General features: G+C 38.2%; 1 protein-coding gene across 6 annotated transcripts in view; it reads right to left on the bottom strand.

Moving 5' to 3' along the window:
- Positions 1-23,401, bottom strand: part of Lrp4 (LDL receptor related protein 4) — a 337,174-nt gene that overhangs the window by 14,333 nt on the left and 299,440 nt on the right. For all 6 annotated transcript variants that reach the window (XR_016366889.1, XR_016366890.1, XM_089839243.1 and 3 more), the window contains 21 exons: positions 23,098-23,191; positions 18,356-18,472; positions 16,048-16,164; positions 14,495-14,626; positions 12,879-12,995; positions 11,885-12,004; positions 11,021-11,098; positions 10,692-10,742; positions 10,448-10,576; positions 5,233-5,358; positions 4,028-4,418; positions 3,404-3,448; positions 2,973-3,145; positions 2,511-2,687; positions 1,894-2,443; positions 1,634-1,829; positions 1,380-1,569; positions 1,189-1,320; positions 924-1,061; positions 374-795; positions 33-255 (listed from right to left, as the gene is read on the bottom strand). Coding sequence is in view for 4 of the 6 variants with exons in the window: in XM_089839243.1 (XP_089695369.1) it covers positions 33-255; positions 374-795; positions 924-1,061; positions 1,189-1,320; positions 1,380-1,569; positions 1,634-1,829; positions 1,894-2,443; positions 2,511-2,687; positions 2,973-3,145; positions 3,404-3,448; positions 4,028-4,418; positions 5,233-5,358; positions 10,448-10,576; positions 10,692-10,742; positions 11,021-11,098; positions 11,885-12,004; positions 12,879-12,995; positions 14,495-14,626; positions 16,048-16,164; positions 18,356-18,472; positions 23,098-23,191 (3,718 nt within the window). In the remaining 2 variants the exon portion in view is untranslated. The remainder of the gene's footprint in view (positions 1-32; positions 256-373; positions 796-923; positions 1,062-1,188; positions 1,321-1,379; positions 1,570-1,633; positions 1,830-1,893; positions 2,444-2,510; positions 2,688-2,972; positions 3,146-3,403; positions 3,449-4,027; positions 4,419-5,232; positions 5,359-10,447; positions 10,577-10,691; positions 10,743-11,020; positions 11,099-11,884; positions 12,005-12,878; positions 12,996-14,494; positions 14,627-16,047; positions 16,165-18,355; positions 18,473-23,097; positions 23,192-23,401) is intronic.

Here is a 23,401-nt window from a genome sequence, read left to right as displayed (position 1 = left end):
CGTCCACGAAGACGAGTTGTTCAATTACTTACCGACTTTGCCCAAAACGATGGCTTTCAAGTCCATGAGACCGGCTAGATTTCCTCGGACGGTTTCATGCGGGGCGGCCTTCCCCCGAGGCGAACGCTGAATGGCTCGCGTTTCCCAGTCGGTCCAATAAACGTGCGTCGAAGTCACGGTAAGTCCGTAAGGGTGCGCGACTTCCGAGACTAGGGTGTGACGGTTGGCCCCGGTCAAGTCAGCTATCTCGATCAACTATAGGATAGGCCAGACACTAAACTTAATTGCAATTAACCTAAATCCAAGAAATTTTCCTGCTATTTGGCCTATTTCTAAATTCCAAGACCATGAATTTGAAGTAAAAGGAACTTACATTGCTCTTAGCGTCGGCCCAAACAATCCTTGGTTCTTTAGGGTCAATCGCGAGTCCATTTGGCCATCCCAATTTTTCCCCGACGACAGTGACTCTATTCTCTCCATCCATGTCCGCTCGTTCGATCCTGGGTTGATTTCCCCAATCAGTCCAGAACATGGCACCAACTTCGTAATGTAGAACGATAGCCCTTGGCGAATCCAGATGTTCCCAAACCAGTACTTTCCGATACTGACCGTTCAACTCAGCAACTTCAATTCGATTTCGTCCTGTGTCGGTGTAGTACAACTTCCTTCCGGTGGAATCAACAGCTAGACCATCGACAGTGGTCAAACCGGAAGTGATCACGTTTTTTATTTTATCTCCCATTAAATCGGAGCTTTGAATCTTATCCAGGGCACTGTCCGACCAGAAGACGCGGCCTGATGAAGAAAATTAGGGGGCTTTGTTAATGAAGGACCGCTTTGACAAGTACCTCCTAAAAGGAGGGGGTCCTTTAAGTAAATGGAAAATGATCAAAAGTTGATTCGTCTCACGTTGAACGTCTCACCGAGAGCTGTGTCTACATCGACCGCTATGGAGTTCTTCAAGTCGGGGATGGGTAGAACCACGTCAATCATGTAAGGCATGTCCAGAGCCAACTTCCGAATATCAGAGCGACCCGTCACGATTAAAAAAGAACCCATTCCTGGACACAAAACGGGGTCCCACATCAGTAAAAAAACTCCACACTCTAGTAAGATATCTAATAGGGTCGCCACAAAGTTTCCAGAATCAAATTCACCGACTTGTGACAACCCTGCTTAAAAACATACCTTCAGCGCAAGTAGTCTGATCTTTACTGAGCACGATTCCAGTTGGACACGCGCAAGAATATCTCTTGTACGACGGGGACAACAGACATAGATGACTGCAACCACCATTATGCTCCAAACATTCCGTGGACACTGTATCAACCTAAGGGTTAACTAAATGGCCAAGTAATTAAAATTTGCAATTGACTTACCTTTGGGACGATTACGATGGAATACTCTAACATCCATCATGTTTTCGAGTCCACGGATCAGGGTGTTTCTAAGTCCACCGGTGTTCTTGTCGGCACTTTGAATGGAATGGCTTTCCCAATCGGTCCAGTAAATTCGACCGTCAAAAACGCTCAAACCAAAAGGATGCAGCAAATCAGTCGCGATTAAAGTCTGGTAATTAAAAACATCACCCAAAAGTCAATTAAAAATTTATTATTACATTTACTACACTCACATTTCTGCCGGTTCCATCTAATTTGCAAAACTCTATTCTTTTAGTGCCGGCATCGGTCCAATAAAGGATTTTCTCATCGATGGCTAATCCATTAGGGAAGGTCAAATTCTGTCTGACCAGAGTGGACCTTTGAGAACCATCCATACCAGCTCTTTCAATTCTGGCTGGTGCTCCCCAATCAGTCCAGAAAAGCCATCTAAATTGAACAACCTCTTTCAGTGCCAAGCCACAGTGGAGTCAGTTACTTTTTAAGTACTGACCCTTCCTCGGGATCCACAACGATATCCCTGGGTCTTTCCAACCCATTCCAAATCAGGACTGATCTATAGGCACCGTCCGTCAACGCTACTTGAAGAGTTTTAGTACCGGCATCCACCCAGTATAACTTCTTAGTGACCCAATCCAGGGCGATCCCCGTCGGAGACTCGAGATTGGTGCCAACCACGACGGTCTGTTCGCTACCATCCCATCGCGACTTGCTTATGATATCCCGGGTGATGTCACTCCAATAAATCACGTCATCATCCGCGTCAAAATCCAAACCAACGGCGCTGGACAAATTCAGGACAGGTATAACTTCGTCAACTGGTTCTTGTTGAACTAGGAGTCCATTCTGTTGATGGCAATGAAGACAAAGTCTCCGGATATCCCCTCGACGCGCGAAAATTAAGAAGGTATCCGTGTCTTTAGAACAAGACTTTTTATTGTCGGTCATCCGGTAACCATTGGGACACATGCAAGTAACTGAGCGATTGTTTGGAAGGCATAAATGAGAGCAACCGCCGTTGTTATCCCGACAAGGGTGACGAGCTGTTTTGGTTGATTAATTGGGTTAAGTATGTTATGAAATTACCTACCAGATGATAATATTACTTACAGTCGGGTTGCCTCAGGGGATGGTGGACGCTAATGTCCATGGGGAAATGCAACCGAGAATGGACAACGGTCGCATTACCTCCCGTGAATTTACTGGCGCTGTGAATGCTTTTCGTGTTCCAATCGGTGAAGTATAATGTGTCCTCAAAGACAGTGATAGCGAAAGGGTGAGGTAAACCTTAACAATAAATAATTTTATTCAAATGCTACTTAGACTCGGTCGCACTTAGCATTAAACATGGAAATTCCATTGGGGTTTATGCCTTTAAAACAAAAAGTATTTTCTTTGGGTAAAAATACCCATGTCTAACGTTTTGGGTCAAAATAAAGATTTTCTTTTTTTTTTAAGTGAAAGAATTCGGGGCCGTTATCTCTTGGTAGTAGTCTCTTATTTCTGGTCGTCTAAGCGTCTAGCGAAATGACACGAGAGAGAAAAGAGAATAGAGATAGAATGACAAAGTACCTTGGTCGATGACTCGTCTTCTTCCAGTTCCGTCGAGGTAGGCGGCCTCAATGACGTGGAGTTTGGCGTCAACCCAGAAAAGTTGTCGGCTCGCGTAATCGACCGTTAGACCGTTGGGCCAAAAAAGACCCGTGTCCGCCACCGCGTACCGATAACTGCCGTCGTGAAAACCACTAAGAGAAATAGGGACCCAACTATAAATATCAATCTCTCAAAGAACAGAGGGGCTAATCACTAAACTTAAAACACTGTCCGCGTGTTAAATTGTTTACGCGTAATGTTTAAAAACCCTAGACTCGCAGGAGGGAATCTAAGTGATTAGCACCTCGATATGAATACGCAAAACTCTCCCAATAAGCAGAAATGCTAAGTAGTTTATTTATTCTGGGGAGAAATCGAATTTATTCTTTTGGGTGGTATGGTTTTCTTACCATTCGACTCTTGGGCGGGCGCCCCAGTCTGTCCAACAGAGTAGACTGTAAAGAGAACATGAAGTAATCAATAGAGACCGAGGGGAGAGAGGGAGAAATCGGCGAAATCATTTATCATTCATTTCCTTTTCATTTCATTTATATCCCATTCCGACAATTCTCCAATTCGCATTCTTCATAATAAAGAAGAAATTCTTCCAAATGTCATGGTTCCCAACCGAAAATAAAAAAAATGCCATCCAGACCATGGTACCAATAAAATTACACCCCATAAGAATAGGTAAAATGCACCGAATTCTTTCGACAAAACTTCATTAAGAAGAAAATAGCGGATAATATTTCTTCTCTTTCATTTATGGATGTCCTTAGGTCTATAAGAGAAGACTTTAAAAGAGAAGGCCGTATAGAAAAATCGTTAAAAAGCTAACATCGAAAAGCGTTTAGTCATTTTGGTCCTCCCAACCCTTTCCTTTTTTTTAACTTTTTGATTCATTAAGAATTTCAAGGGAGGTAAGTTACGATGGATGAAGAATGTATTCATTAATCTCTATAATATTGACTGATCATTATACTACAAAGTTTGTTGAACTATTTACAAAAATATAAAAAGGCGATTGAACTTACGCTTCTTCCGGTATGACAACGAGAGCTCTGGGTTTCTCTAAATTCTTCCAGTAAAGTACTTTCCTCATGTCACCATCTAGGCCAGCAACTTCGACACGGGCCATACCAGAATCGGTCCAGAATATTTTATCAGCCAACCAATCAACGGCCAGACCTCCCGGACTGGATAATCCAACGGAAATGACCGCTTTCGGTTCGGAACCATTAAGACGCGAACGATATATGGCGTCCGTCGAGATGTCCGACCAGAACAGATAGTCTTTCTTGTGATGAAAGTCTAAGGCCACCGCGTTCTTCAAGCTCCCCACAACTAGAGTGTATTCGGGCAAGTGACCCAAAGCGACTTTACGAATATCGGCTCGATTGGCGAATAATAAGTACGGTTCCGGTCCTGGAATGTGAAATTATTTGAAATTAACTTCCTCCAAGTGGTTAATGTCATCTTTATGACATCATAAATTTGAACTCCACTTTCAGAAAATTCCCTGAAGGACATGATAACCCTAATTACTCTCTATCTAACAATAATTAATACTTAGGGTCAAACTGAGCGGAAAGTGTCACCAGAACATGATGAAGTCGACAAAGTATAGTTAGGGAGACATGGGCTCCCAAAGATTGGACCTTAAAAACATATGGAGTAATTAGCTTTATTTTACCAGCGTACTTAATATTACACTTCTGCTAGATAAAGGTTCAATAACGTTCTTATATTGAAGGCTGATTATACTCCACATTTGTTCGATATTTCCTGGTTTTAGGGGCCAATCAGTGTTTGGGAGCCTACATCTCCGTAAAACTGAACGTTGTAGACGGTAGACCTCCATGTTTTTTGACACTTTTCACTCAGTCTTACCCAAAGAACATGATGTACACCCTTTCAATTTACAGCAAACTGATCACAAACACCCTGTATATTTTTGTATCGACATTGCAAGCATCCCATCTCGCAAGTTTTCCCATCCCACCGAGGGTTTGACGCTTCTATTTTCGTTTTTTTAGAGTAAAATCTCCTTGAAGTAATCTATTTATATCTAGAGCGTAGGTTCTTTTTTCCGATTCATTAGTTTCTATTGGATTTGAAAGTTACTTTTCAATCCATCTAGAAAATCTAGTATTTTCTACTTCTTCTTCTTCTCTAGTTGCTTGGTTGGTTGGCAAGCGAGGAAAATTGAAGTAGATAGAGAAATAGGAGAGGTTCTTACCGAGAGCTTTACACTTCTTTTTGTCAGCTTTGAGACGATATCCTTTGGCGCAGCTGCATAAAAATCCTGGAACCGTGTTAGTGCATCGATGACTGCACGTTCCAACCAAAGTACATTCATCCACGTCTAAAGAATCGAGGGAGAGAGAGACAGAGAGAGAGAGAGAGAAAGAGTGAGAGTGAGAAAAGGTTTAAGGATGGCTTCACCACGCGCAAAATCGATCTAAAACCAAACAGAGATATGAAAGATTGATAGATAGATGAATGAGATTGCTAGCGTGGCCTGGTATGTGTGATGTTCCTTCCAAGTACTTGTAACAAACACCCCAAAATACTTCGCCATAGATATAGAGAATATAATGTAGATATACTTTTAATTGTTCCCTGTTGACAAGTTGAAGTTCTGTATCCTGAGCTACTAAACTAAGTACAGGGAACCCAGCCAAAAACTTAAATTACTTATAGCAGAGGAAAAATAGGATTTTATAGGAGAAAAAATGTGTTTTATGGGAATATATAGGAATAAAAATGCTCGTATTTAATGCTATTTTGGCATAAACTATATAGAAAAATTTGAAAAAAAATTTCGGTGTCTAGTCAAATGTGATCTCGATAAAAGGGTTAAATTTTGATAAATTTGATGCTAAACTATACGAAAACTTTCAACTAAGTCAAAAACATAGGTCATTATAGGACCTCTCACGATATTATAAGATAATGTAGGACAGGTTTGGTTCAAAAACATCGGATTTTATAGGATCATATGCTTTTAAATATCACAAGCCCCATTCATGCCAAGACTACCACAGAAGCAATTGAAATTACCCACCCAATATGAAATTACCCCGACTCGCCCAGACGTTCCCGGTACTATGTCAACCCTGTCAGTACAAACGCCAACGTCTAGCTATAGTGATCTATGAAAGGCAGTCAATATGACGTTGGCGGATTTCAAATTATGATTCCCGTTCCCCGTTGCGCGTCCGACACATAGTTATTTGCAAGTTCTTAAAGGATGGATTGTTAACGTTTATATTGTTGTATCAATCCGCGAACGCGCCCCCAGGAATCGATAAGCCATCCAGAAAAGAGACAGAATCTGATAAAATCTTTTTAGAGGGAAAAAACGTCCAAGATACATCACTTCGATAAAAACCAGATCCCTATAACCCACGGAGGGGATAGGCTGGAATAAACGCCGGGTCCAGGCTGTATTTGGTTTCGAAAAACTATATTTTGGGAAGATATTCTTCTACTTCCGTTTCGTATTGTAAGAGAGGAACCAGAGTAGTGGAAGTAGCGTTTCGGAAAATCCAGAATCAGAGGCTTTCGTAAATAAAAGTTTGAAACTAGAGGAGCAGCTATAGCTAGTGACAGGCGTCTTAAGCCTCGGTTCGGAGGAAAGGTCTTGTAAAAACTTGGGCTACTACTAGATAAAGTCTGACGATAGGGAACCAACCGCTCGATCCCTACTATATACCGTGGTGGTGGTGGTTCTTCCGTTGACAGCCACCCCAGGAAAAAGGGTGAGAACCCCACGTCTTTAGACACGTTTCATTTCGTATATCGATGGTGTATTTTTCCCTTCAACCAACTGTTTCCTGAAAAATATCTTACCATTCCTAAGCCTTGCTCTATCTACCGTAGAGAAAACGTCAATTAACTCGAAGTAAAGCGAAGCGAAGTAACATTCTGCGTTCATGCACATTTTTAAACTGACTCTTTTAGGGTTTTCCTGACTTAGGGGGGGATATGACCATAACATAACGCACCTACAATATTTCTGGTGCGATGGTTCAGGTAAGATTAGGTTTAGGTTACGTTTCGATTAAGGCTAGGCAGAGGGTTAGGTTAGGTTTCGATTTAGGCTAGGATTATTGTTAGGGTTGGGTTAGGTTTAGATTTAGGATAGGCTTAGGTTCAATCACTTCAGTCCCACCTAAAAATAATACCATGCACGGCCCTTGTTAGGAAAAGGAGGCAATGGTTCAATGGAGGGTCAGGTTGCTATCTTCTATCCCTGAAATACAATAGGAAGCTAAACTCCAATAACTTCGGTGTTAACCAATTTCCAGAAGGAAGGATTTAGTAAAGAAAAAAAGAGTATCTCTTCCAATCTGAGAATGTATCCGGATGAGAAGATGGGAAAATTCTAGCAGTGCTTATCAGTTGCCAACCAACCAAAGTTGTTGCCTCCTTGATCGAGATTTCCCAAAGAGAATTAACTCTCTCTACCTCTTTCCCTTCTTTCTCTCTTTCTCAATGCTCAGGATACAAATTTGAAAGTTTTATTTACAAGAATTTATTCGCGCTTCAGAGACACGACAAGAATTGAGAAGGAAAATAAACAGAAAGAAAAAAAATCGAACTAAAGGCTTTTTTAAACTTCTCCTAAATTCGATTCAATCATAAATAAATCGACCACACTAAAGTAAATTGATTCCTTTGGGAACTGCTGCACGAAAATGGGAAGTTATTTACTTTTTACTTCCGATTTTATTAAATGTTTTTAAAGTGCTTCTGTATGATGTAATCTATGTCAATAAATTGAGGGTAAACCGATCTAATACGATCAGTGTTAAACTAAATTTCCTAAAAAAGAAAATTTCAACGATTTTCCAGGAACTACGTGGAAATTTTCTTAAATTATTTAAATCTGACAAAATTCCTTGAACTAAGTGTTTCAATTTTTTTTGAGCTTAGCTAGGCTCATCTCTAAGGGACTAGATTTTGTCACCAATATAAGCATAAGTTTATAATATATGTTCCATAAGTATGACACAACCTATACTAGTTCGTAATGCTAGAGACTTACAGCTCGAGTTAGTTCGAGAACGACAAGCGAGAATTGCATACTACAGTCGGTAGTTAATCTTGAAGTCCATCTAGTCCTATTTAGTCTGTACTAAGCCCCAATTTGACAGCGCCTCACCAGGCGTCGCTTTACCTCGAATCTATGACCTACCAAGCTCCAATTTGTAACCGGTGACAAACTTATGGCCAACACACCTTATAACCTTATGATATTAATAAATTCCCATGAGTATTATATTACTTTTTAATAATAAAATGCCTCACTTAAATAACGTCACCATAATATTCCTGAAAGTATTAAATAAATTTTTTATTCCTCCATCTTTATTACGGCGTTTGGGGCGTTCTAGACGCGAGGGGGGGGGGTTAGAGGGAAGGGGGGGTGTACGCGCTTAAGATTTAAAGGGGGAAACGTAATTTAATTAAATTTGTGAGAGGCGTGAGACGAGTGGATCCCCCGAAAGAATCATCAATTTCAATTTACGAGGGGTAACCCCCCCCCCCAACCCCAACGCAACGCAACGAAACGCTTTCAAAAGTTTTAAGTTTACTGTTTAAAAAATAATTATACTAGAATTCACTAAGATGAAATGAAAGTTGGGGAAACAAAGGCCCTGGAACCTTTTATAACAAACATACATCTTTGGGGATTTGGGGGGGGGGGGGTGTTACCCCCAAGGAATAAACCAAATAGTCAACTTTTGAAAAGAGAAATTTTGATAACTGTCAAATTAAAAGTTTCATTTCGTTTGTGACACAGGATTATTTCTCAAATTCTGGTTGGCAGGGGGAAGGGGGCGTTAGAAGTGACGTCATTTTCCCGCCTTTAATCTAATGAACATACTACATTTGTTATTAGAGGACATATAACGAAGAGTGACGGATGAGAAAATTAAATTATATTAAAAATCTCGTCAAACTGATGGTTTCTAAACAGATTAATTTCCCCAGATTAAATTTAAATTGTTTTATTACAATATTAAAGGGAGGGATCTACGCTAGAATTCATTATTCAGGGCTGCCAGAAAGTTTTCAAATTCAATTTCCGTGAATCCGTGATTGGATTGTGTTTAACAGGGGAGCCAATATCAAGGTTCAAATAGTTACATGTTAAACCTACGGCCCCTGTAGAAATGTTGAACTTACAATACACCAATGTTCAAAGGCAAAGCATCTCACCAGGATAATGTTATTTCAATTGCCCCTGTAAGACGATTACTCTGCCGTATTCTAAAATCAGTCAGTTCAGAGAGAGAACAACTTTAAATTATGAAGAGGTTTCAAACTAATTTTAATTAATCTTAACTTAATTTTAATCAATACAGGGAGATTAAAACCCCCCAATTAAATACGCAACCGTGGTTGTATTTTGTCCATAAAACTGAGATTCAATGGTCTATAGGTTAAATTTACTGAACATAAGCGTAAATTCGCTTAATTACTTCTCGTTAATTACAATCCGAGTCGATTAAAATTCCATTCTATTAAAATATCGGATTAGAAAATAGAAAACCTAGCTGAAGTTATCTCGTACGCTTGTCAAATCAAAGGATCACCGTGGATGTAATCTAACCAGTATTTATAATGAGGTCAAAGGTCAAAACCCTTCTTAAGCCTTGTCGAGCATTCTTTATGGGTCATTGGATCTTGCGCCAACGTCTCCCCCCCCCAACACACGCATTCCGAGGGGTGTTAGATAAAGGCGGTGTATATGTACAGGGATCTATCACTTCATTGCTTATCGATTTGGGGGAAGATGAGGGGATGGACCCCCAAGACCCCTAACACCACGCCAATGTCCCTCGTTAAGAATTCAAGACCGTTTGGCTTTGGCTTGTTTGAGTAGGAAGCTATAGCCGGCAAAGGCTTAACGGAAAATTCTCCCATTCTGTTGAATATGAATGTAAAAAATTCTGCCAAGAAGTTTCCAGTTATATCTTTAAACCATAGGTTCATAAGATATGTTCCATAAGTTTGTCACTGGTTACAAACTGGAGCTTGTCATGAAGTGAGGGAGGTAGGTCATAGATTCGAGGTAAAGTGACGCCTGGTGAGACGCTGTCAAGTTGGGGCTTAGTACAGACTAAATAGAAAGATGGACTTCAAAATTAACCACCGAGTGTAGGACTTCAATTCTCGCTTGTCGTTCTGCTAGAACTAGCTTTTAGTAAGTCGTCTCTAGCATTACGAAGTATAGGAACTGTTATACTTATGGAACATATCTTATAAGCTTATGCTAAAAGTATCTCTTAACCGTAAAACGTCAAAAAAGACGAGTTTCAGAGTAAGTTTTAAAATTGAAATCATCGCTTATTCTTAGGAGAATGTAATGAATTCGTGAGAGGTCAATAATGAGAATCAGGAAAGTGAAAGAAATAAAATGAAAAGGGGACATGTCGTACCTAAACAGGACTTCCTGTCCGGGGCGAGTTCGTAGCCTTCTTTGCAAGCGCACCGGTGCGTTCCGGATGGAGTAGCCAGACAAAGGTGTTGACAAGGGAAGCCGTCGTCTCGACAAGGAGAACCGTCATCTACCATTCAACAAGACAGCGAATAAAGCGGAAGAAAAAAAGGAGATTCAAAGACAGAAGTAAATATTTGCGAAGTTTTGCAGAAATAAAAATGGGGTTTTAAATAGGGACTTACTGCAAGTGTCGTTAACTGATTCGTCCGTACCATCAGGGCAATCCATGTTTCCTGAAATGAAACCAAAAATTTGACTTAAACTTATTAGATAATAATTAATTCTAATTATTCTAATTTTAAAATTAAAATTCATTAATTTTTAAAATTAATTGGAAATTCTTTATAATTTAAAATTAATTAATATATTAATATAAATTACTAGTTTAATATTGTAAAATTAAATTCCTTCAATTAGTTAAAGCGTTAAGTTATTAATTAAATTGAACTCAAATTAAATTACGAAGCTATAGTTTAATAATTAATTTTATAATTTCAAATTTAATAATTACCGTCGCAAACTGCAGTTGGTTGAACGCAAGTACCATCTTCGCAACGAAAATGTTGGTCCATACATAACGAAGTTATTTCTATTAAATAATAAATCAATATTACACTAAATTAAGTTAAATTAAAATACAGGATGCTATAAAAGCGGAAATTATAGAACCAAACTACAGTGGTTCTATGGGATATCAATTTTGAGTCAAAAATGTAGTAATACAGTAATTTTCCCTAATTGTTGCACCGTTTACAAGTAGTAAGAAAACTGAAAAGACCATACTAATTTAATTAAGATGTCATCCGTAAAACACTTCAATTATTGGGCAAAATGTCATAGAAAATAGAACCCACTGCACTTCGGTCCTCACCCCACTTTTTTAATTAACAAAAATAACATAATCAATAAAATTAATTGGTACTAATTAACCCTACTTTAGTATAGTTAAGAAGCCATTCATATAAGTATTTTTAATTAATTCAAAGAAACTCTTAGGCTCTTGGAAATAAAATACTTTCAAGAATATTCCAGCCTCTTGATTTAAGAAGTGGGCGAATTATATCTTTGGAACCTTCTATTTCTTTGATCGGCACACGGCGAATTCATTAGGTAACATTTTCTGATCCCCCCCCCGAATATTGGTCGGTAAGAGGGGGTTTGCCCCCCACGTCTTTTGCCCCAATTAAGCCTAATTGCCGAATCGTTTGTTGGCAAATTCCTTAAGAAGCTTTGAAGCGGAATTGCATTTGTAGCAGCAACTCGATCGAATCTTTCTTCCTTTTTTTTTTCTTTCTTTCTGGAAGTATTTTTGCCCCCCCCCCCGGGATGGGGATCGAATTGCGGAGGGGGGAGGGGGGAACTGGGGTAATCTTACCGCAATTCTGTTCGTCGGAGGCGTCCGAGCAATCGACGTCCGAATCACATCGCCACAAAAGTCGAATACATCGACCACTGGCCACGCACCGAAATTGCTCCTCAGTGCATTCCATCGGAGCTACGTCCAAATAAAAACGAAAAAAAGACAGACAAAATAAACGAAATCATTAAATGGAATGTCTTTTACTTGGATTAATAAATTTGGTTAATTTTTCTGAGAAAAATTTGCGGAAAAATTATAATTCCGTATTTGAGAGTTTAAAGAACAGTTCAGTATAGAAAGGTTGCAAGATAAAATAAATTCTTTTCTGATATGCAAGATTGATATAAAGGCACTGTTCTGTTTACAGAAACGTGTACGTATACGTGTAGCATACAATGTCAGGTTGAAACAGGTCACATTGGAATAGTTAGGCAATTTAAATCTGATTTTTTTCTTTGTCGTATCATGGATAGATTTAATTTTAGAAGTAGGAATGGAGAACAGAGTAATCTGGGCGCGCGTCAAAGTCTCGGACCCCCTTCCACGGGAAGGGGGGAGGTATGAAAGAAGAGGCGGGTCATAGCGACAGAGGTAAAATGGAGTGAGTTACGTTTTTTTCGCCGTCCCCGTCAGCAACGTCATCAAAACGTAGTTTAAATGAGCCAGCCAATAAGATAATTTAAACTTTTCGTTACGTCTTGGAGGAAGGGGCTCTATGCTGGGCTATGAGTCGGACGACTGAAGTAAAAACTAACCGTTCTCCATTCCTACTTCCAAAATTAAATCTATCCCTGATAAAATTCATAAGTTCCGGATATTTTTTCGTAGTTTATATATATTTTAAACTAGATAAGCTAACCACTTTATCAAATATATATCTACAATTTCCTGAATTTTTTAAAGGTTCTCAATGACCTGTGGCAATATAGCCCTCGAGGGACATGAAGGTAAGTTTTTAGTATTCCAAGCTGCGCAAATACTATAGACGTATGATAAAAAGGAAACTTACGACAATCGAGTTCATCCGATTGGTCATCGCAATCGAAATCACCATCACAATGCCAAGATAAACTGACGCAAGTGCCCTCTTTACATCTGAACTCGCCGGCACGACATTCGACCTTACCTGGTATTAAAGATAATATAATAAAAGAAATACCTCGTGAGAAATAAGAACAAGAGGAAAGAAATTCTTTATTCAATTTGGAAATTCGCGATATAAAAATACGGTTGTTGTTGTTCCGACCGTTTCGGGGTCAAATACGAATAAATATATGCAGAAAACAGAACACCAAACGATAAACAGATCGTATGGGTTCGAATAAATTGGGAATTTTTGTGTTGGAGGGTCAAACGAGATAATAGAAAGAAAAGTTCAATGCGTAGAAATCGAATTTCCTTATAAAAAATAAAGTAAACCTTGTTCAACTTGTACAACTCCAAAATATAAAGGAAGTCCTCTGAATATGTAATAGCCCGTATTCTTTTCTTTTCAATGATACTAAATACTTGGGGTTTACAAAAAATAGGGTCCCAGTAATTTAGCAAAATAAGGAGAGTTAGCTTTCTTTCCATTTCTATCCCCATAAGTTCGTAAGATATGTTCTTGTAAGTTTGTCCCTGGTTAAAAACTGGAGCTGTCATGAAGCTCTCTGTCAAAGGCTTAGTGCAGACTAAATATTAATATGGAAGTACTGCAAAATTAACCGAGTGTAGTCAATTCTCGCTTGTCGTTCTCAAACTAGTTCGTAGTGTCATACTTATGGAACATATCTAATAAACTTATGCTATTCCTAATTGACTCCTTCAATTTTTGGAAGGTCAAATCACTGGTTCTATGAGAGACACGCGGTTAAATACTTTGGTTGGTTCTTGTCTTTACAACGATACTTGGGATTAAAACAAATAAAACTCGACTGAACAAGCGAAATGATCAGAAACTTTTATCTCTGAAAAACAAAAACCCCAAATCCCTCAAAATGCTAGACTTCTAAAGTCGAAACTAATTAGGTCTATTTTTAGAATGTCAAATTACGTAAAAGTATAAAATTCCTTGATGTTTGAACTTTATATTTTTGCTATTACCAGCGTAAAGAGCTAATTCCTCATTAGCGTAATCTCTTGATAAAATTTTCTCCAATGTTTTTAGCTAAGCCTAACCCTAGCTCCTACAACGTGATTTCGGTATGAATAGAATATGCGAGACTTTGAAAAAGAAAAAGAAAGAAGAAGTGGAGCAGCTAGTCTAATTAATATTAATTACAAAGGAAACACTCTAGAATAAAGATAAAAATAGGCAAGCGACCAAGGAACCAAGGCTTAGAGGTGAAATATTTCTCAGTATCTATCCAATTTTCGTGAAGGTACTTTTATCTTAGGCCTTGGCGGAAAAATTAATGATATTTTGTATTTTTCGCGAGTGCCTGACAAGGCTTAACTTCGAAAGCCCTCCAAGCGTGTACAAGCCTTTTTGGAATCTTACTTCTGTTGCATCTTACGATAAGATTTTTCAACTCCAGGGTACAAGTAGGATTTCAATGGAGTACATAGGAATTTTTGACGAAAGGCCACTTTTTAAGTATGGGGGAGATATGACTGAAGTTTATAATTATAAGTTAATCTTACCGCATTCATTTTCATCTGACCAATCACCGCAATCGTTGTCCCCATCGCACCTATAAGATGACGAGACGCATCTCGTGTTTGTACAACGGTATTGTTCCGCGGTACACGTCACATCCGTTAAGGCTGGAACTTCTGTTTTAATTAAAGAAATAAACAAAATATTTAGATTTTAATTAAAGGAATGTACACGAGGCGTTATGTAGGGGGCGTGTTAAGAACTACATTTTGACGTCGTAGCGTTACTAATTTGTGCAGTAGTGATTTGGCAAAGTCACGTGAGTATTAGAGTCTGATAATGAAACGAAATTCAGTTTCACGCATGTCCAATAGAGCTCTATTTGACGGAAGGTAACACTTTCCTTTAAACACACTCAATATAAATGACCTTGAAATACCCCCAATCACCCCTTACTATTGCAAACCATGATTTTTGTAAATTGACAAAGTTATCAATCAGTTTTTCCATCCCATATAAACTTTATAGGATCCGTGTCTTTGATTTAAATCACTTCTCTCTATCTTTTTTGATGTTGTTAGAGACATTTAGAATCAAAAATATTTGACCGAAATATAACTCAATTGGTTTAACATAAGGTTAGATGTGTATTGCAGTCGGGGAGACGCCCCCATGATATTTCTCAATATAATATCCCCTTAGGAGGAGGTGGGGGGATTTGCCCCACCCCGGATTGCTTGGGCGCCATCTCAAATGTTTATCTATACAGAGTCATAACTCCTTGGAAGAGCGCATAAACCCGTTGAAAAAAGGTCCTTTTCTATGAAAAATCGAGAAGGTTCCGAGCTTGAAAAAGAACATATATATATGGATACATTGCCGAGGGGTTTTAGCGCCAGGGCCCAAGGATGGGGTCATAAATAACGGACACTATATTGATCCAAATATATATGATCATAAGTGACTTAATAAAAAGAAGTATGAAGTGCACCCAAAGTTATAGAAGGTGCGTTTCCAAGTATGATTTCCGCCAAGCAAAATTGTTAAATAAGTTGCCAATTAAATCTAGCTTTTGTACATCCCGGCAGTGCCAGATTATCCACAAGGCACTGTAGGCAAGTGCCTAGGAGCCCCGGAGCTTAGGGGGCCCCCGAACGCCTAGTGCCTAGGGGCCCCCGATGGTGTTGATCCGGCACTGAACCCCGGGATGGTGAGATGCAGAGCCGATAGGTCTAAACACCCAAGTAGTTAGTAATATCATAAGGCGTTAGAGTTGCTCATTACACGTTTTTAATTCATAAACCCTAATCATGGAAAGGAACAAACCATTCCTGATAATTTCTTAAGAAATTTAATTTAAAACTACTTCAACGGAAATTACATCATACTTATTGATATTACGTTATTTCCACGTGTATGTAATAGCTTTAGCTTAAAATCGACCCAAGACCCTTCGCGCGCGCTAAGTCGTCAGAAAAAACGAAAAGTGAGAAGTGAGAACTAGAAGACAAAGTTTCCTTTTTGAAAACAGGAGTTGCAAAATATTTTTGAAACACTTTAATATAAGTATAAATGTTTGTTTAAGAAGTTTACTTACCACATCCCAATTCGTCGCTACCATCTAGGCAATCGACATCCTGATCGCACCTCCACGTCAGTGTGACGCAACTTCCGTCTTGGCAACGGAACTCGCCTTGAGCGCAAGGCCTACCAGCTAAGAGGAGAAAGAGAAGGGGGGAAGGAAAGATACGGGGGAAAAGAACCGTTAAATCAAATATCACTAAGCCGGAGAGACTCCATTTCCCAGAGGATTTTCAAAAGGGATCTGCGGAGTCCCTATGAGCAAGAAATAAGATATAGCCTTAAGCTTATATTGACTCCGACAGGGTTATTTCTTATGTAATAATACTGTACCAAACATTGTTATTTTCACTAGGGGGTCATTCGAAGCCATCTTCCATATCTTTGTGACGTAATAACTCAAGCTTAACTATACTTTCTTCAAAAAATACTGAAGAATACAATAGGCCTCAATTATACTCTATCCAACGACACTAAATACTTGGGGTTCACTTAAACCACCACGACTTGAAGAGATACCCATTTGAATGAGGGCAATTAAACTATATAAATTTTGACCCCCGTTCGATCTCAACTTAATTCAACTTTGATACGTTACGTCATAGCTAAAGTCTAAGAATACTTTCAGGGAAATTCCATAAAGGGAGAAATTGCCAATCATTTTTTATCGATTTAGACTAATTTGAAAGAACATCACGAAGAAAACTTAATCAAAAGTAGAGAAGTTAATATTATATCAAGAAGTGATGTTTAGTTTATTAGGGAGAAGGTATAAATTCGCCACATTTCCAACTTTATCTCCAGTCCAAACGTAGGTCCGGAGTTAATCCCCACCGCCTCTAAATTACAACCAGCAGCATCTCATTGGTTCTTGAAAACTCACGTCAGCACGACGCGAATGACGAAAATTACAGTCATATTTTCCGACTGAGGAGAGGCAGCGAAATAGCCCGGCCTCCTTTTTACGTCCCCCCCCTTGTATTTTGAAAGGGGGACTGGGACCATGGCGCGCATACATAGGCATCTTATATCTTCTCCCTAATAAACTAGATATCACTTCTTGATTATATTTAATATTCCATTTTACAGATTGGTAGCATCCAATGGGAAATTGAATAAGAATATTTACGTATAACTCTCTCTACGTAAACGCTTGGGGTCTACACAAATCGGGGCTTGAAATAATTGCTAATTTAAAATTAAGGTAAGAGAAAATCACTTTGCGAAATTAGAAAATCAAGAGTAAGAATAGAGTATATAACACTAATAATGAATCTCCGTAGTCTTAGAAACAAGGAATATTTAAAAAAACCGAATAAAACCGAGAGAAATGCTAAAAAAGATAAATAATATAGCAACTCCCATGAATAATTTAAAAAACTTACTGGAAAACTTTCCAATGCAAATAATGAAATATTTAAACATCAGAAACAAACTTTTTTTTTTCTTAAGGTTTACTTTCGAGTTAATTTTTAAGGTACTTGGCTTCGATATTTATTCTTTTGGCCTACCAACTCGTTAAAACGTAGACTGTTTCTGTGCCTAATGGTTTGAAACCCGCAACGGCATTAAATAACTCTAGTATATTATCATAAGTAACGTAAAAACAATAAGTATGAAATGTACTTAAAGTTAATGAAGCTGAAAGTGTATGTAAAACATTATTTCTTTCAAGGCAACTTGTTAAATAATTTTTTAGCCCATCAAAACTAGTTTTCTTAGAAGTAGCAAAACAACCCATGGAGCTAGTGATACGTTATTGTACTCAACGCGTCGAGAGTGTGGTGGGTGCACTCCTGTAAGTCAAGCTTCTGGGCGACAAAGTTTGAGGAAGTACGACACACGTCTGTACTTCTACCAACCGCAGGCACTGACTGTCCCGTGTCCGCCGGAAGTGACTTAACCCCAACTCTCCTCGCGTCATCTCCCAAGTATAAACCTAATTTCCTTCCCATGTATATTCAACATATTGAAACCAGATTAATCACAACGTCATGTCAACGTTTCGCCTAACAAAAGGGTAGTACCCTTGACCCTTTTTTTAGTCAAAACCAAGCTATAATGGGAACAAACACTAATATCTAAAGAAAATTAGCATTAAAACAATGGATCCAAAGTCCATATCATACATACTTATCATTATTACGCTACTTATGTTATAATCCTGAAAAGGAATGACTCTAGAGACAAACTGCTACTGTTTGCAAACAAAAATACTTTGCCTTAAGGCGGTTTAAGTACAGTTGACACACGACTTTGGATGGTTAAAGGACGTATCTTTTAATGATAGCCAAGCTGAAAGTTTTAAATGGGTTGCGACTTACGGCAATCTAGTTCGTCCGAGGCGTCTGAACAATCCTTTTCACCGTCACATTGCCATTGCAGTCGAATACAACGTCCGTTGGCGCAAGAGAATTCCGACACGGTGCAATTACGGGCTCCTACGAGCGGAAAGAACAGAACAGCCGGACAAAAAAAGAAAAAAGAAAGACTCAGTACATCTGACTGAATACGTAAATTCGCTCTCGAGTCAAAAGTACCATCTACGCCCATGGCACAAAACACTCGTATCTACTGTACCACCACATTCTAAAGAGACACACACACAGTTTAAAAGTTAAAGAGTATCTCCTACTTTCAGTTATTTTAAGAAAATAAATAAGGGACAAGGGGATTTCTAGTTAACTTTAAAATAAATTGCACGTGGAGGGGTTTCCACGAGAAAAATAAACTGTGTTGTTCAAAAAGGGAGGTTGGTACTGTACGATCGAAGAACAGTGCATGGGTTCTATGGGAAATCAATTGAATATTGAGTCAAAAATGTAATGTCTATAACCTATTACCACTATGGAGCACCGTTTTACAAGTTAGGATTGGAGTGTTTTACGGATGACCCCCTTAATTAAATTGGAACATTGTCTTTGAGTCGATAATTTAATATCTATAACCTATTGCCATTATTGACCACCACAGGTTATAATTGGAGTGTTTTACGGATGACCCCCTTAATTAAATTAGAACATTGTCTTTCAGTTTCTTGATTAAATTTAAGGGTTCATCCGTAAAATAATCGGTCACTCCATTCATAACTTGTAAAACGGACTAAAAAATGTCATCGAAGTTACATTTTCAACTCTTAATTGATTTACCATAGACCCAGGGCCATCACACTGTAGTTTGGTCGTACCATCATGTTTGTAATACCCTGTATTTATTAAAGCCTTTAAGCACATATTTAACGTTACTTATTCTAATTAAATTCCATAATTAAACCAATATCATATATATACAGGGTGTTTGTGAAAGGTCTATCAATAATGAAAGGGCGTATTTATTGGGCCATTTTGAGTCGAAAATGTTCTATGACATTTTGCCGTCCGAGCCACTGTTTTCAAGTTATGATTGGAGTAATTTACGGATGACCCCTTAAATTTAATTAAGAAATTGAAAGACAGCGCTAATTTAATGAAGGGGTCATCCCTAAAATATTCAAATCATAACTCGAAAACCGTGGCTCGGACGGCAAAATGTCATAGAACATTTTCGACTCAAAATGGCCCAATAAATACGCTCTTTCATTATTGATGGACTTTTCACAAACACCCTGTATATTCTAATAAAATAAATGTCCAAAAGAAATAAAATATAATAGACACAGTCGCAGGATATCCTAAATTCTTTTAACGATTTTGCTTTATTATAAAGATGATGGAAGCCATCCGGGTGGTACTTAGTGATGACTTAAAGCTAGCTAAACTCATCTAAGGAAAGGATAGCGTTTTCCCCATTTTATTTTTAGGTTCTTCCGGACGCGGAAATAGAGTTCTAAATGGCTTGGAAATGATCTTCCATCTCTTATCTGTTCCCCTAGTCTGCCCCGCCTGTCCCTGTCTCTGTCCCTGGGAGGTTTAGTCCCCTTAGTCCCCCCCCCACTTTCCAAAAAGAATTATGGTATCGTTCAATTTTTGTAGGCGGAATTTCCCCTATTTCTGAATCTCGCCGCTGTCCAAAACTGGCAAAGTCCCGGGACTGGGACCAGGGACCGGGGAATGTTAAGTGACCTAGGGTTTTTTGGTAATATTATTTGAGCCAATGGACTTGAAGGTAGGGAGGCGTAGGAATCAGCGGTCGTTAGAATAACTACTTGTCTAACTTTCATCCTCGTTGTTTTCGCGTTTTCGGGCGAAGTTTCGAACGTTATCGATCTATACGAGTAAATTTGCTTAATGCGCCCTAATTTGCGCGGACCGTTAATAGAAGCTGCGGGGAAAGTAGTTCGTTCCACGAGGGGATGGATACTATCGTTAATTTTTCAATTGGTTTTTTTCTTTATCCAAAATTTAAAGTATTTAGGGTATTTATTGTCAGGGTTGGTATACAGATTGTTTAATTTTCAAAATTATAAAAATCCCTGACGTTTTTCTGGCACTCATTCAGGGTTCGAACGAAACATTTTTAAATCCCTGACTTATCTCTGACTTTTTAGGACAAAACTTTAAATCCCTGACTTTTTAGGACAAAACTTTAAATCCCTGACTTATCCCTGACTTTTTAGGACAAAACTTTAAATCCCTGACTTATCCCTGACTTTTTAGGACAAAACTTTAAATCCCTGACTTATCCCTGACTTTTTAGGACAAAACTTTAAATCCCTGACTTTTTAGGACAAAACTTTAAATCCCTGACTTTTTAGGACAAAACTTTAAATCCCTGACTTATCCCTGACTTTTTAGGACAAAACTTTAAATCCCTGACTTTTTAGGACAAAACTTTAAATCTCTGACTTATCCCTGACTTTTTAGGACAAAACTTTAAATCCCTGACTTATCCCTGACTTTTTAGGACAAAACTTTAAATCCCTGACTTATCCCTGACTTTTTAGGACAAAACTTTAAATCCCTGACTTATCCCTGACTTTTTAGGACAAAACTTTAAATCCCTGACTTTTTAGGACAAAACTTTAAATCCCTGACTTTTTAGGAAAAAACTTTAAATCCCTGACTTTTTAGGAAAAAACTTTAAATCCCTGACTTTTTAGGACAAAACTTTAAATCCCTAACTAATCCAGGTCTCGTACAAACCCAGCCACGTTTTCCTGGCACCCATTTTAAAAATCCCTGACTATTCCAGGTACTGTGTCAACCCTGATAATTAGGGTTATGTAAGTTTCATCCCCTTGAAAAACGTTAGGATGAATTTTTTTTCGTCAATTAAGAGGCACCCTAAATTACTAAAGAGGGAGTAAGAGAGGTAGAGAGTAAGTAGGTATTCTTCATTGGCAAGGCTTAGCTCTTTTAATAAAATGAGTTTTGGCCTTTCGCGTCCCGATGAGAGATGGTACCCTGACTAAAATTGACAGTCGAGTTTTTTTTCTTCTTTCTTTTCTTTAAATTGAGATCACATTTTTTATTCTCATCGTCTTCTTTCTTATAATATTAGACTTAGCTTTGGGCAATGCCTTAAGATAAAACGAATATTATTATAACCTTTTCTTTTTTTGTCAGATCGACCCAAGGGTGAAAGTAAAATGGATGGTTCCACTTTTTGTGCCGCCTTAATATAATTGACAACTATTTTATGTATATATATATATATATATATATATATATATATATATATATATATATATATATATATATATATATATATATATATATATATATATATATATATATATATATATATATATATATATATATATATTTGGGAGTCCTCCAATAAGATCAAAGCCTAAGGGGTCCTCCCCTCCCCCCCAATCATTGAAGCCCATTTTTAATAGGGAACGACACTAAAGAAAGTCATCTTTCAATTTTCCGTCCCAAATATTAATTAATTTGCTAAGCCTCGGTCTAATATTTAATCGATAAAGAAGTTTGAAAAAATTGGGTGGGTTAGTTAATTAAATTAGTCTATTTTTTACAAGGGGTGTGTCAATTTGAATTTTCAGACATTTTTAGGTTTTCCCTGAAATGTTTTTGGTTTTTAACTTTTTTTGGGCCAAACCAAAATTCGTTGTCAATATTAAGAGGGATCTTTGTTAAGAATAAGATTTATTATAAACAAGTCAACTCTTAATTAGGAAATTAAGTTTTAAAACCTATTTATCGTAAAAAGCAACCTGGAAAACCCTCTTAATTCAACAACGTTCATTGCAATTTGAGTAAACCCAAGAAATGGTCCCGACTAAATTGAAATTTCCTGATATTTTTGGTGCATTTATAAATTTCCTAACTTTATTGGTTTTTCCTGACTTTACCAGTATTTCTCTTGACTTTACCAGTATTTCCCTTGACTTTACCAGTATTTCCCTTGACTTTACCAGTATTTCCCTTGACTTTACCAGTATTTCCCTTGACTTTACCAGTATTTCCCTGACCTATTATTACACCCTTGTTTAAAATATTACCAGAAATGCATAATTTGAAGTAAAAGTACGACACTCGAGGTTATTCAGACTGCATCAAAATACAGGCTTTTTTTAAACGACTCTACATTCTCTAAAAAAAACTTAAAGCTTCTTATAACAAAAGAGTAATAATTTGTTAACAGTCCGGCGCAATTCTAAAACGATATTGCAAGCAATAAGAAGTTAAAAAGAACGCATTTGAAGTCACGGGGGGGGGTGAAAGAAGGGGGGGTTCCGGTAATTGTACTTTCGCGCGCTAGACTCCGAGACTCGATCGTCAGCACTCTGGGGGTGAAGCCCCAATAAAACTAGTCGAAAGAATTCCGAAGGGGGTTAAAAGAGGGGATGGAGGGAGAGAGAAACGAAATGAGAATTGGAGTTGAAATAGTAGAAAAGACAATGGGGGGAATTGCCCCCATCTCTCTCTCGCTCTCTCTCTCTCTCTCTCAGGCTGGCTTTTATTAGAAACGATTAGCAGACGCCTTCAAGAGTTTAATTTCGGGTCGCCAGTTTTATCGCGGGGGTTCAAGCCCCCGGGGAAAGGGTACAGCTAGGGGTTTGGGAGTTGGGGGTATTCTAAACGAGGGTGTAATAGATAAAGGTTTTAAACAATGATGGTGGCGGATTCAAATTAAAGGCGATAGAGTTGGGACGACTTACCGCAATCTATTTCGTCAGAACTGAGACCCGAATTGCTTCCGCCCCCGCTGCTGTTCTTGTCGGAATCAGAGCAATCATTATCGCCGTCACACACCTGAAACGTACAATTAAATTGTATTGTCTTTTTTGTTATTTTATTTTTTTTCTGTACAATTGAATAGGCCTATTTGAACTTCAAACTTTGAAATGGAATTTAATTATGTTTTAACATTGTTTCCAACGCTATTCTTTCAATGTTTGTTAGCCCTAATTTTCCTCTATCTAACGGCAATAAATATTTGCTCCTAGATCAATCATGACTCGG

Source organism: Phalangium opilio, unplaced genomic scaffold (genome assembly GCF_054372755.1).
Source record: "Phalangium opilio isolate 3A_F unplaced genomic scaffold, DU_Popi_V2 ptg000048l_1, whole genome shotgun sequence".
In the NCBI taxonomy this organism is placed as follows: domain Eukaryota; kingdom Metazoa; phylum Arthropoda; class Arachnida; order Opiliones; family Phalangiidae; genus Phalangium; species Phalangium opilio.
The sequence above is the reverse complement of the archived record's forward strand: the minus strand, read 5'-3'. Positions and strand labels throughout refer to the sequence as shown.